The sequence below is a fragment of the Mytilus edulis genome, chromosome 5, assembly GCF_963676685.1.
Source record: "Mytilus edulis chromosome 5, xbMytEdul2.2, whole genome shotgun sequence".
Classification (NCBI taxonomy): domain Eukaryota; kingdom Metazoa; phylum Mollusca; class Bivalvia; order Mytilida; family Mytilidae; genus Mytilus; species Mytilus edulis.
Genome location: NC_092348.1, coordinates 32,033,973 through 32,047,802, shown reverse-complemented (window position 1 = coordinate 32,047,802; position 13,830 = coordinate 32,033,973). Strand labels below are relative to the sequence as shown.

Sequence of the window (13,830 nt, the reverse complement as noted above, 5' to 3'; positions counted from 1 at the left end):
GATAATATGTTGGTGTGTCAGAAAAATACATAAAAAGGCTGAGTCCTGCTATCTTAATAATAAAATAAATTACCCTAAGAGAAAATCCTAACTTGAAGTGAATTTAGTCAGGAGACCTCTTTCTGACATATTGGTATATAGTTGTAACTGATACCTCACCAGTTACATAAAGAAAATGTTTATTATTATTAGTTATATTCAGAACCTTTCCTGAATAACTAACAATGAAATACAGTTTATACCATACATAAACTGTATTGTTTATTATAATTTCCAGACCTTTAGGAAATTATCCCTTACTTGTCAAATGTTTTCCTGTTTAATCCTATTTATTACAAAAAGACAAACGTTAACAGTAAACATGAACTTCAATGAACAATTTCAATAATCCTAACTTTAAAAGATAAACTAGAAATAAAGCTTCAAAAAGTCCGTTAAAATGAAATATTCCTTTTAAACTTTGAAAACGCTAACTTTACTGTTTTCCTTTACAATTTAACCTTTAAATAAATGAAGTTTCTAAGAAAAATAAACCATTTTGACTAAAATAAATAACGAGCAAATAAAAATACCAACTGTAAGAACCAAAAGTTTAAGCAGAACTGACGACCAAGCGTCGAAATTACGTCAATGTTGGATTGTTGGATTGTTGGATGGTTGGATGGTTGGATTGTTGGATCGCGCGCTTGCCGTCCAACCAAATATTTGAATTCTTAAATAAATTACAAAAATCACAATAATATACAATTTAAGTAACCTTTATATAATAAACAAAGTTTGCATGGTACTAAACAAGTTTCTATAGTAACTAAAATTACAACAATATATACAGCGCCACCGGAAGTCACAATACGTAAACAACATTGCGAAAAGTTATGTGTGTCACCGGCGGACCAAAATGACAAATATCTAGGATAGTGAGCATTAACATCTGCAAAACATTGAAGACGTTGACTACAAATACTAAAAGGAATTACAAGAAGTATGTGAAAACAGTTGCCAACACGTAAAAATAGTGTTTTTATTGAACAATCGTCCCAAGTGACACATGGATTCTACTGCGCATGTCAATACATTTCATTCATAAAATTCAAGCACAGGTGCGTGGAATTTACTACGATTTACTACAGTTTCTACAATTGGATCATCACAAAAATACAAGACATACAGTTGGATTATTCAGTGGATTATTACTATGAACTGGTAAATTATTACATGAACTTCAACTGGTTTATCAAATATATGCAAATGACATTAATTCAATATTTCTAGAAAAATCATTATATTGTAATTGTTCTTACTATACTTATTAAATGTTAATTAAAACTTATTTGCTTCAATTATCATATGTTCCAGACTACAAGCATTACAAGTAGTATAATACAAGTTATTTCACACAGTAACTGTTTCCTACATAATAACTTTCATACAAAATACAGAATATTAAACAGTATGCTTTATCAATACCAATTTAAAACATACATCAAAAATATCTTACATGTCTATAACACGTCACAATAAAATACATGTACCCTAGTCTTCGTACTCTACATTTTACCCCCTTTCCATTATTTGCGTCCCCGCAAATACTTTAAACTTTTGCGAAAGTTTCCATTTAATATTTTTCTATGTCTAAAATACATTTGTAAATATATACATGTTCTTCTTAAAAAGAAATTATTTCTAAAACTGAATAAAATTAGCTTTCTTATTTATACAATCTATGATTATAACACAAATTCATCATAATATAATACCAGATATGTAAAATTTATACATAATTATATGTCTTTTTATATTATATTTTACAGATACACCTGAAGTTTAACCATTATGACCATCAGCACGAGGGCAGTAGATACCAAGCAGACATATATATATATACCAAATGTGGAAAATTACTGAACTTTATGAACAAACTGGAACATGGCTAAGAACCAGAGGTTTTCTAAGGAAAATTTTAGTTACCATGCAAACAGTACCTAAATATTTAAATATAAGTTCAAAAATACACCCAAAATTTAACTTTTAACACTTAAAAGCTTTGACTGTATCTAATATAAATAATTTCTTAACTTTTCAACTTTCCAAAATAAATTTTCAGTCTAAATTAATTTTTGAATAACTTTTAATCTTATAATAACCTTAAATTACTTTTGATAATATCAATTCAAATAAACAATACCATAACATTGCCATAACATTTCTATTAAAAATTAAAATTACATGTACATCTTTATTCAATCTAAAGTTAATTGTCTCTTCATGTACATGTAGCTACCAGGGACTTCTTCTGTTTCATTTGTGCAACTGGAGCATTGTTGCTACATGTACAAAATGTATTGTAGGGGGTGGTTCTGGTGTCAGATCTTTTTCCTTAGTAGTCAAATGTCTACCTATTTCTTCTTTGGATACCCCCTTTCCAGACTCTAAATTTGAGTCATGAAATTGCAGTCTTCTCATTGCAATTTGGTTATTTACTTCAACTTGTTCAAGTGTGTCTTCACATTTTGATAGCATCTTTGGTTCATGTTCAACAACTTCTGCTGAACCAATTACTGTATCTTGATCATACATGTATGGGTTCATTATACTACATGTACTAGTATTACAAGTAACATCTTGGCTTATGTTAGCTTGGCTACTAATACTATTAACTAAACATGGTGCCATTACTAATGGAAATCTTTCTGAAAATTTCTCAGTGGGTTGTAAAATGCAATCTTGAACTGTTTCAGGAGAATCATCATCAAGTCGGTCAATGAAAACATCAACAAAATTTTCAGACCTTGGGGGAATTTCATAGTAAGCTTCCCCATAAATTTTTTGTATAAATTCATTTCTTTGGCCAATTTGTGTACAATGGACAGCATGACCACCAAGCAGTATAATTCCTTCTGTTAACTTTATGTCAGCAGGACCCCACTGAGATTTCATCAACACATCTAGTCCTAACAAAGCTTCGTCTTCAATATTTGCAACTATCATTTCTGTATTAAAACATAAATTTCTTAATTTTATTTCAAAAATAGCTTTCCCTAGCTCCTTTAGGGGTTTGCCATCAGCACAAGCTAAAGTATTAGACTTTTCCAAGATTGGTCTATTAACATGAGGAATTTTATTAAAGGCATACACGGATGATACTGTCCGGACTGCCCCTGTATCTACAGTAAAATTAACCTCAGACCCTTGGATATGTCCTTCGACATAGACTCCATCACTTCGGAGTACTTGTCTTGCAATAACATTACTTGCAACTGATTGTTCACTTCCTAAAATTGGGTTAGAACAAACTAAATTTGTATCTTCTAAAGTGACAGAAGATATATTACTATTACTACTAGTTTCCTCTTTACTATTACTATTACTACTAGTTTCCTCTTTACTATTACTATTACTACTAGTTTCCTCTTTACTTTTACTATTACTATTGCATGTATTGCTAATATTTTCCTCTTTACTATTACTAATATTTTTTTCTTTACTATTACTAATATTTTCCTTTTTACTATTGCTAATATTTTCCTTTTTTTACTATTGCTAATATTTTCCTCTTTACTATTTTCCTCTTTACTATTACTAAAAGTTATACTGCTCGTTGGTTCACCTAAACCAATATTATCCAATTTATGACCGTTTTCATTAAACTTAAGGGCTAACTTCTGGTCAGCTGAGTTAACCCGTTCTAGTTTAATGTGTATACGTCTGATCTAAATTCACCTTGTGACCTGCTACTATTGTTGGGGGGAGTGTAAGGCATATTCATTTGTCTTGGAGGATTAATAGCCATATTATTTCTATAATCTGATTGCCTATTGGGATTGCTATAGCATTTTCTTGCATAATGACCGGGTCGACCACAATAGTAACATTTTGGGATGTTTTCTGGGTTATTGTTTCTGTCACAATTGTTATTCCTATAATTCCCATTAGGAACATAGGGTGGGGCGTTGACATTGAAGGGCTGTCTGTCAAACTGTATCTCATCATTTCTTTTCTTGTCTAGGTACATTTGATCAAACATCTTCTGTAATTCAGCTTTGGTTACTGAAATTACATCTTTTTCTGAACTTGTGGAATCTTGCCTGTTGAAATTGATGTTCTCTTTCTTTAGTTGCCTTACTGTGGTATATCTTCCTGAATTAATGCCCTCATGTGTTTCAGAAGTTATCTCCTTATAGGTAATGACCTCTTGGACTGCTTCCTCTATAGTTTTGGGGTCTTTATTAAGTTCAAGATGAATTCTTGCTTCAGTATCCGACAGTCCCATTAAAAATCTTTGGAGCAAGTCTTCCTGTCTAATTTTTGCCTGTCTGTTGGAATACGCCTTATCATATAGGCGTTTTAATTCTGCAGCATAGTCTGCAGTGTCTTCATTAGGTTTTTGGGTACGTCTATTAAATTGTACCTTATATGCTCTTTTATTTTCAAAAACCCCAAATCTATTCTTAAGTTCTGTAGCTAATTTAGAGTAATTCTTTAATGTTTTACTATTAAGCTGATCAAACACAAAATCACCAGCTTCCCCTTGAAGTCTGGTTAACAATTCACCCAATTTAGTTCTGTTATCCCAATTTTGTAGATTTGCAATTGCCTCAAATCTATTTATCCAGACCTCCCATTTTTCTTTTCCTGTGAAAGAAGGGAGTTTGGCATTGGAAAACCCAATTTTTGATTTTGATCGTTTACTTTGGGTTATAACATCTGTATCAATACTATTTGTATCCATATCAGAGCATGCATCACTAAATATTTCATCATCAGATTCATCACACTCAGATGCTGATGTGAAATCTAAATTACTATAAGATGTAAAACTTGGTTTACTTTTTCTAACTTTAGAGAAAGAATTGCTATTACATGTATTAGCAATTGTTGTACTTTTAGCATGTTTTTGCTGCTGACTTGAAGCATTATTATGCCTATATTGTTTGGTAATACCAGTAAAAGCATTTTGAATGGCTGATACTACTTGACCAGTCATATCTTGTATCGCTACTTTTATACTGTCATATACCCCAGAATCACCTTGATTTTGAGGTTCAGACTTGTTTTCTATATCATTTTGCTTTTGATATCTGGAGGACCTTCTTGGAGAGCCAGTTTTTCTAGGACTTGGCCTCTTACTCAATTTCGATCGGGGTCTTAAGACTATTGTTTCTTCTTCTTCAGTCTCAATACAAGACAAGTCATTAGAAACTTCATTAACTTGGTCACTTTCAGAATGACATGGTTCATCATCAGTGGTATATAGAGTATTAATCTCACTGTCTTCTGTGTCATATTGGCTACTATGTCCCCTATTAATATATATGTCGGTCTTTCTTGAACGAACAGACCTTGGTTTACCCATTTCACTATTTATCTATTACACTTCAAAAGGTTCGTATCACAGGATCCAATAAAGTTTAATGAATCCCACCGAGGATGCCAAAATTATGTAGCGGGCAGGGGCTTGAAATGCTTCGACCCAAGAGTTTTTACTCAAATTATATGAGTAGTTTGTAAATAACAAAGTCAGTACGACAAGATATGAGCTGGTCAGTATAATATAGGCATTTGCTAAAAGTCACGTAAATAAGTTTCTATCTTTTATTCATTTCTAGAATCATATATTTTCATTTATATTCAAGATAAACAACAATTTTAACTAGTAATATATTTAAACTATAGACTTAAATGATATGACAAGAATCTATTCAGTATGATACATGTACAAAGTTATCTCTACACTCAAGAGATATTCATTAACTTATCTCTAAACTCAAGAGATATTTATTAACTTATCTCTACACTCAAGAGATAATATGTTGGTGTGTCAGAAAAATACATAAAAAGGCTGAGTCCTGCTATCTTAATAATAAAATAAATTACCCTAAGAGAAAATCCTAACTTGAAGTGAATTTAGTCAGAAGACCTCTTTCTGACATATTGGTATATAGTTGTAACTGATACCTCACCAGTTACATAAAAAAAATGTTTATTATTATTAGTTATATTCAGAACCTTTCCTGAATAACTAACAATGAAATACAGTTTATACCATACATAAACTGTATTGTTTATTATAATTTCCAGACCTTTAGGAAATTATCCCTTACTTGTCAAATGTTTTCCTGTTTAATCCTATTTATTACAAAAAGACAAACGTTAACAGTAAACATGAACTTCAATGAACAATTTCAATAATCCTAACTTTAAAAGATAAACTAGAAATAAAGCTTCAAAAAGTCCGTTAAAATGAAATATTCCTTTTAAACTTTGAAAACGCTAACTTTACTGTTTTCCTTTACAATTTAACCTTTAAATAAATGAAGTTTCTAAGAAAAATAAACCATTTTGACTAAAATAAATAACGAGCAAATAAAAATACCAACTGTAAGAACCAAAAGTTTAAGCAGAACTGACGACCAAGCGTCGAAATTACGTCAATGTTGGATTGTTGGATTGTTGGATGGTTGGATGGTTGGATTGTTGGATCGCGCGCTTGCCGTCCAACCAAATATTTGAATTCTTAAATAAATTACAAAAATCACAATAATATACAATTTAAGTAACCTTTATATAAGAAACAAAGTTTGCATGGTACTAAACAAGTTTCTATAGTAACTAAAATTACAACAATAAAGAATACCTACAAATTAATAAGGGATTTATTAGCACCAGCCAAACCAGGAACGAAATCACTGGCCGATTTAACAAAACTAGTGAAGGACCACCGAGATCCAGTACCATCAGAAATCATTCAGAGATTTAAATTTAACAGTAGGACAAGACACAGCGATGAGTCAGTGAGGACATTTATTGCAGCACTAAGAAGTCTGACAGAACACTGTAATTATGGTGACACGTTAAACGCGATGTTACGTGACAGGTTAGTCGTCGGGATAAAGAGTGACCGCATACAGAGGAGACTGTTAGCAGAGCCGAATTTAACATTTGAAAAGGCATTGGAAATTGCTACCGCTATGGAGACTGCAGAGAAGAATGCACAGGACATCCAAGCGAGTGGGACAAATGGAACATTTCAGAAACAAATCAACAAAGTTTCAAAATCATATACAAGAAACAACTCTGGAAATTCGAAACAAGGAGATTGTTACCGGTGTGGAGGAAATCACTTAGCCGCTGAATGCAGGTTTAAGGATGCAAAATGCCACAGTTGTAAAAAGAAAGGACATATCGCAAAGAAATGCCGTAACAAATCTGCCAATGGGAATTTTAGTGAAAAAACAGAGAGTTTAAATCACGTTTTAAACCACGTGCTCATTTCATGGAGCAGGATGAAAGTAGTGAAAGTGAAAATGAAGTTTACTCAGTTTTTCATTTTGGAAATAAATCTAATGAGGCATACAAAGTGCAAATCAATGTAAATGAATGTGAAATAGCCATGGAAATAGATACCGGAGCGTCAGTTTCTATCATGAGCGAGGATTCTTACAAGGAATACAAGTCGAAATTCAGAATCGAACCGACAAGTGCTAAACTCCGAACATACATGGGAGAGCAGATTCCTGTAATAGGACGTGCAATCGTCAATGTCAATTACAAAAAGGAAAGCGCAGAATTACCGTTACTGATAGTGAAGCGTAAAGGTCCGAATTTACTTGGCCGAGACTGGTTGAACAAACTCCAACTGGATTGGAAGGATATTTTCTCCGTCGTTGGAAGTGATAATCAATCGAGTGATTTGAATGTGATCTTGGAAGTAAATAAGGAGGTTTTCAAAGATGAACTTGGAACTGTAAAAGGCATGAAAGCCAAAATTTATGTTGATGAGAGTGCCGTACCGAAATATTTCAAGGCTCGCCCTTTGCCGTATGCGTTGAAGGATAAAGTGGAGATGGAACTTGAACGTCTTGAGAAGGAGGGTCAGATTCAGCAAGTGGAATTTTCCGACTGGGCCGCTCCGATAGTACCTGTAGTTAAGGAGAACGGATCTATTAGAATTTGTGGTGACTACAAGGTAACCGTTAATGCCGTTTCAAAGTTGGATAATTATCCTATTCCTAAAACAGAGGATTTATACGCAACGCTTGGAGGAGGACAAAATATACAAAATTGGATTTAAATCAAGCATATTAACAGATTGAACTTGATGAGGACAGTAAGAGGTATGTGACTATAAACACGCATAAGGGTTTATTCAGATACAATAGACTTCCGTATGGTGTAGCGTCCAGCCCAGGTATTTTCCAAAGAACACTTGAAAATGTTGTTCAAGGTATAGCCAATGTTTTGGTTCGAGTAGATGATATACTGATAACGGGTAAAACAAGGGAGGAACATCTTAATACTCTTTCTGAGGTATTGTCTAGATTTAAGAGAATCGGAATTCGGTTAAAGAAACAGAAGTGTGTGTTCATGGCCGAAGAAGTTGTTTATTTGGGATTTAAAATAAACAAACACGGAATATATCCAGTGGAAAGTAAAGTTGAGGCGATCGATAAAGCACCAAGTCCGACAAACGTGACAGAACTGAAAGCTTATCTTGGAATGCTGAACTATTACAATAGATTCTTAGCGAATTTATCTCACTTGTTAAAGCCGCTACATGTACTTCTACAGAAAGACACAAAATGGAGTTGGGAAAATGAACAGGAAAAAACGTTCATAGAGTCAAAACAGCTGTTGAAATCCGCATCAGTACTTGTACATTTCGATCCGAAAAAGAAATTAATTTTAGCATGTGATGCATCACCATATGGATTAGGCGCCGTACTTTCGCATAAAATGGACGACGGCAGCGACAAACCAATAGCTTATACATCTCGAACACTTACATCAGCAGAGAAGAATTATTCCGTTCTTGAGAAGGAGAGTCTGGCCATAATATTTGGTATCAAGAAATTTCATCAATATTTGTATGGACACCCCGTTACAATCATAACCGATCACAAGCCGCTCATAGGTTTATTTCGAGAAGATAAACCTATACCTACAATGGCCGCATCTCGAATTCAAAGGTGGGCACTGACGTTAGCTGCATATGAGTACACGATTGTATACAAAGAAGGGAGTTTGAATGGTAATGCGGATGGACTAAGTAGACTACCGCTGAAAACAAACATTGAAAAGACACCAACGCCAGGTGATACTATATTATTAATAGAACATTTAGCCACTACGCCAGTTGATGCTAAACAAATTCAAAAGTGGACACGCAAGGACACAATACTATCTATGGTGCTTAGATACATTTTGAATGGATGGCCGTCAAAATGTCCAAATGAAGAAATAAGACCGTATCATAGTAGGAAAAATGAACTCAGTAGTCAGGACGGATGCATATTGTGGGGAGGAAGAGTAATTATACCACAACCAGGACGTGAAGCCATGTTAAATGAATTACACCAAGGACATCCAGGGATTACTAGAATGAAAAGTCTAGCAAGAAGCTACATATGGTGGCCGGGAATGGACAATGACTTGGAATTAACTGTAGTTAATTGTTATAGTTGTCAGGAAAACCGCAAGTTACCAGCAGAAGCACCGTTACATCCGTGGGAATATCCGAGCCATCCGTGGTCAAGAATACACATAGACTTTGCAGGACCATTTATGAACAAATCATTTCTAATTATGGTTGATGCGTATTCAAAATGGATAGACATACACGTTATGAATTCTACAACATCCGAAGCTACGATTGCAAAACTTCAACAAACGTTTGCAACACATGGATTATGTGATCTTATTATTAGTGATAATGGAGCCGTATTTACTAGTAAGGAATTCGCCGATTATGTGAAATCAAATGGAATTGAACATCGCACTTCCGCGCCGTGGCATCCAGCTAGTAATGGTTGTGCTGAACGAGCAGTTCAGAGTTTCAAAGAAGGAATGAAGAAAATCAAAGAAGGAACTATCCAGGAAAAGTTGAACCGTTTTCTTTTCAACTACCGTATTACACCACAAACAACGACAGGACTGGCACCGTCAGAATTGCTAATGAAAAGGAAACTCAAGTCACGTCTAGATTTAGTTTTTCCAAATATCGAGAAGCGAGTTCAGGAGAGACAACAAAAACAGAAACATTATCACGATAAGAAATCTGTGAACAGACAAATTAATGTAGGACAGGGAGTATTTGCCCGAAATTTCGCAATTGGTTCAAAGATTAAATGGATTCCAGGAGAAGTTATAAAACAATCAGGACCACTTTCATTTTATATTAAATTGCAAGATGGACGTGTCATTCGTAGACATATTGACCACATCAGAGTACGAAACTTCGATTGCACAAACAACGAAAATGAAGAAAAATGTGACAATGACAGTGATTTGTTTGAGCCAGAAATAACTATACCGATAAGTACTCCTGAGACCGAACAACCGCAAATCGAGAAACCGTCACACATGACTGAACAAATGGAACCACGCTATCCGAAGAGAATAAGAAAAGAACCATCGCATTTAAAGGATTTTGTGTTGAAATAAATGGTTGATTTATAAAGAGGCATAATAATCCTCACAACCGTTTGAAGTGCATTAAGTACATGTGTGTACATATCAATTAGTGTAAGAAATAACAACAAGACCAGTGCGAACATTTTTATTTTTATTTTCATAGTAGGACATTATAGTTTCAGTGCAGACAAACTTTAACGAATGAATCTTTGTGATCTGACATTTTTATTTGTTTTCAAACTGATATGGACTTATCAATCAGTAGCCGTGAAAAGACATTAATTTTCTGTAATTGAGTTAATTTGTTTTTAATTTGTTTTTATCTAAGGCCGGAGAAGTGTTATAAAGTTCACCTCACTTTATTACCGTATCATCTGTTACAGTAATTATAATTGACAGATCAGCAACTCTCACATGTCTGCACATTCTTAGATAAACATGTAATTAAATAGATCAATTGAAGTTCTTATACACATGTTGCCATTCTGTAGTCTGACCATCAAACGATGTACTTGTTAATAAATTAGTTATAGAAACTGGATTGTATTATTACAGGGCAAATATATTACACAAGACATACAGTTGGATTATTCAGTGGATTATTACTATGAACTGGTAAATTATTACATGAACTTCAACTGGTTTATCAAATATATGCAAATGACATTAATTCAATATTTCTAGAAAAATCATTATATTGTAATTGTTCTTACTATACTTATTAAATGTTAATTAAAACTTATTTGCTTCAATTATCATATGTTCCAGACTACAAGCATTACAAGTAGTATAACACAAGTTATTTCACACAGTAACTGTTTCCTACATAATAACTTTCATATAAAATACAGAATATTAAACAGTATGCTTTATCAATACCAATTTAAAACATACATCAAAAATATCTTACATGTCTATAACACGTCACAATAAAATACATGTACCCTAGTCTTCGTACTCTACAATAGGATCAACTACAGTGAAGGAGAATGCATATAAAACATTGGTTCGTCCAATTGTAGAATATGCCAGTCCGGTATGGTATCCATACCGTAAGACAGAGACATGACAAACTTGAGATGGAACAAAGAAGAGGAGCTCGCTACGTATCTTACAGACATCATAACCAACCTAGCGTTAACCTCATGCTACAACATCTCAAATGGACATCACTTGAACAAAGAAGGCAAGAAGCAAAACTCACAATGCTATACAAAATAGAAAACAACAAAGTGGCCATATCAAAGGAAGGTCGTCTAATACCACCGAAAAGACTGACACGAAACATGCACGATAAATCCTTCCAGGTACCAGCAGCATCCTGTGACTATCGAAAACACTCATTCTTTCCAAGAACCATGCGGGATTGGAACGCTCTTCCTCCTGGGTCGTATAAGCTCCGTCAGTCGAGGCCTTCAAAGCCTCGATGACAAAGCTGAATTAAATTTCAAATTTTGGGGGGAAGGGTGGTCTAGGTTGCATCTCTGTAAATATTGACAATGCAATTTCCCATAGGAACTCCTTTTACGGCTAAAACTGTACCACTTTTACTATGAAGTTTTGAAAAAAATCTTATCCTAGAATTGAAAGTTCATATGCACCACAATTTTTTTCAAAGGTCAAAATATAGGGCTGTGCGGCATATTTTTAACGTTTATATGCCCTGAACTTCTCAGAGTTTAAACTTACACTAATTTTCTTAACTACCCCTACCTCGAATGAAAGGTTACCACAGATTTCAGTGTAAACAATATGCACGTGTTTATTTACTGGTAACATTCCCAAGTTCTGTCTCTGCGATATGGAACACAGAGAGCATAACTGGGAACCAGTATGTAAACAAAATGAATTTTCTATGAATATTCAATTACTCCCCAAAAGAGGCGTGTTTTGAGAAACAGCTGTATTTACAAAGTGCAACCTCTAATATGCGCACCAAACAATGGCAGTATTATCAGTTCGTTGATTGTGACCATTATTTGGCAGAAGTAGAAGCAGAATTATAAATTTCAAAATACTTTAAACGACAAACGACACAATTATTTTAATCTCGTAGTGGTATTTACTATTTGTGGATTCTTCAAAGTTCTAAAGAACTTCTGGAAAATTTTAAATCTCGGTCTATTTCTGAAATTAATTCTATCAATCTTTTGATGATTTTTAAACCTTGTGTACCAACATTTCCTATGTGAAATTATAAAATTGTTTTGAATAAACATTGAACATCAAAATTTCTTTCTATGTGACGTTTAAATATTCTGACGTTAGTTAAGCGAAGCAATGATCTATTTTTCAATTTGATAGATGCATTTTTACCTTTTTGTAAATGATTGTTTGATTTAAGATTGTAACACAGTGATTTCTGCTGTACCCATATTTTGACTATTTTATCTATTATGTCTGTTTTGTTCTTGCATCGTTGTAAATATAACGGAATTTGTTGAGACTGTCGTACAAGTGACAGGTTTAGCGCTATAAAACCAAGTTCAATGCACCATTTTCTACATTTGAAAATGCCTGTACCAAGTCAAGAATATGGCAGTTGTTGTCCATTCGTTTGATGTGTTTTGTCATTTGATTTTGTATCAAGTTCAGTATTTTTGTGATTTTCCTTTTTTTTTTTTATTAAAGTAAAGTTTTGAATTTTTTTCTGAAAGGGCATTTCTAAATTGACGGATTCGTTCTATTTTTAATCATTGGATATTAAAAGCTTAAGGTAAATAAGTTCCTTTTTAAAGAAGGCAAACATACCAATTAAGTGTAACTCAAAGAATTAGAGTACTTGGTTTGAAGTAACCGAAGTAAACCCACTCACATCGATCACATATTTTTTGTTGATTTTATAGTTTAATAAGTTGTGTATGTTATATATTCTATTAGGAAAAGGCCATCAGACTGCTTTAAAAACTTTTTAAAAACTTTTATTATATATCCAAAACCAACATATATATACATACAACTTTGAAAAATAATCAAACACACATATACAACCAGTCTCTTGTCCTATCTCTTAACGCTTTTCACTGTGACTTTATCAAAGGTTCTAGACGTTACAACAGTATGTTAATTTGAGAGGTAAACAAAATAACCCGGTCAATCATCAAACTATCATCGACACCCGCAGCGATCATGCGTTAGATTGGTCCACAATCGCTATCAGTAAATTTTCAATAAACTTTTGATCGAAAAAGTTTGATTAGCTGTCAGTAAAATCTAAGTTATTCGTTTTAAATTTGAAAGATCATTATTTAACTTTAAAAGTTCAAATTGTATTTTTTATAAGTATTGCTGAGATTTGTTCAATTTTCAAAATCTTACAAAACAAATAATGTGTAATACATGCATGTACATATCATAGGAAACAAATTAATTAACATATTTTCAAATCTATCGAACGATATAAGATTTATATTTTAGAAA

General features: G+C 33.3%; 1 protein-coding gene and 1 long non-coding RNA gene across 2 annotated transcripts; both read left to right on the top strand.

Moving 5' to 3' along the window:
* Positions 1 to 1,062: 1,062 nt before the first annotated feature.
* On the top strand, positions 1,063 to 2,069 carry LOC139523452 (uncharacterized). The gene is made up of 2 exons (XR_011664618.1): positions 1,063 to 1,203; positions 1,812 to 2,069. It is a non-coding gene; the product is annotated as an uncharacterized lncRNA (long non-coding RNA).
* A 3,463-nt stretch (positions 2,070 to 5,532) lies between these two features.
* On the top strand, positions 5,533 to 7,373 carry LOC139525043 (uncharacterized). Its single transcript, XM_071320221.1, has 2 exons — positions 5,533 to 5,540; positions 6,650 to 7,373. Exons 1-2 carry the CDS (start codon positions 5,533 to 5,535, stop codon positions 7,371 to 7,373), a joined length of 732 nt encoding a protein of 243 aa, XP_071176322.1.
* The last annotated feature ends 6,457 nt before the right edge of the window (positions 7,374 to 13,830 follow it).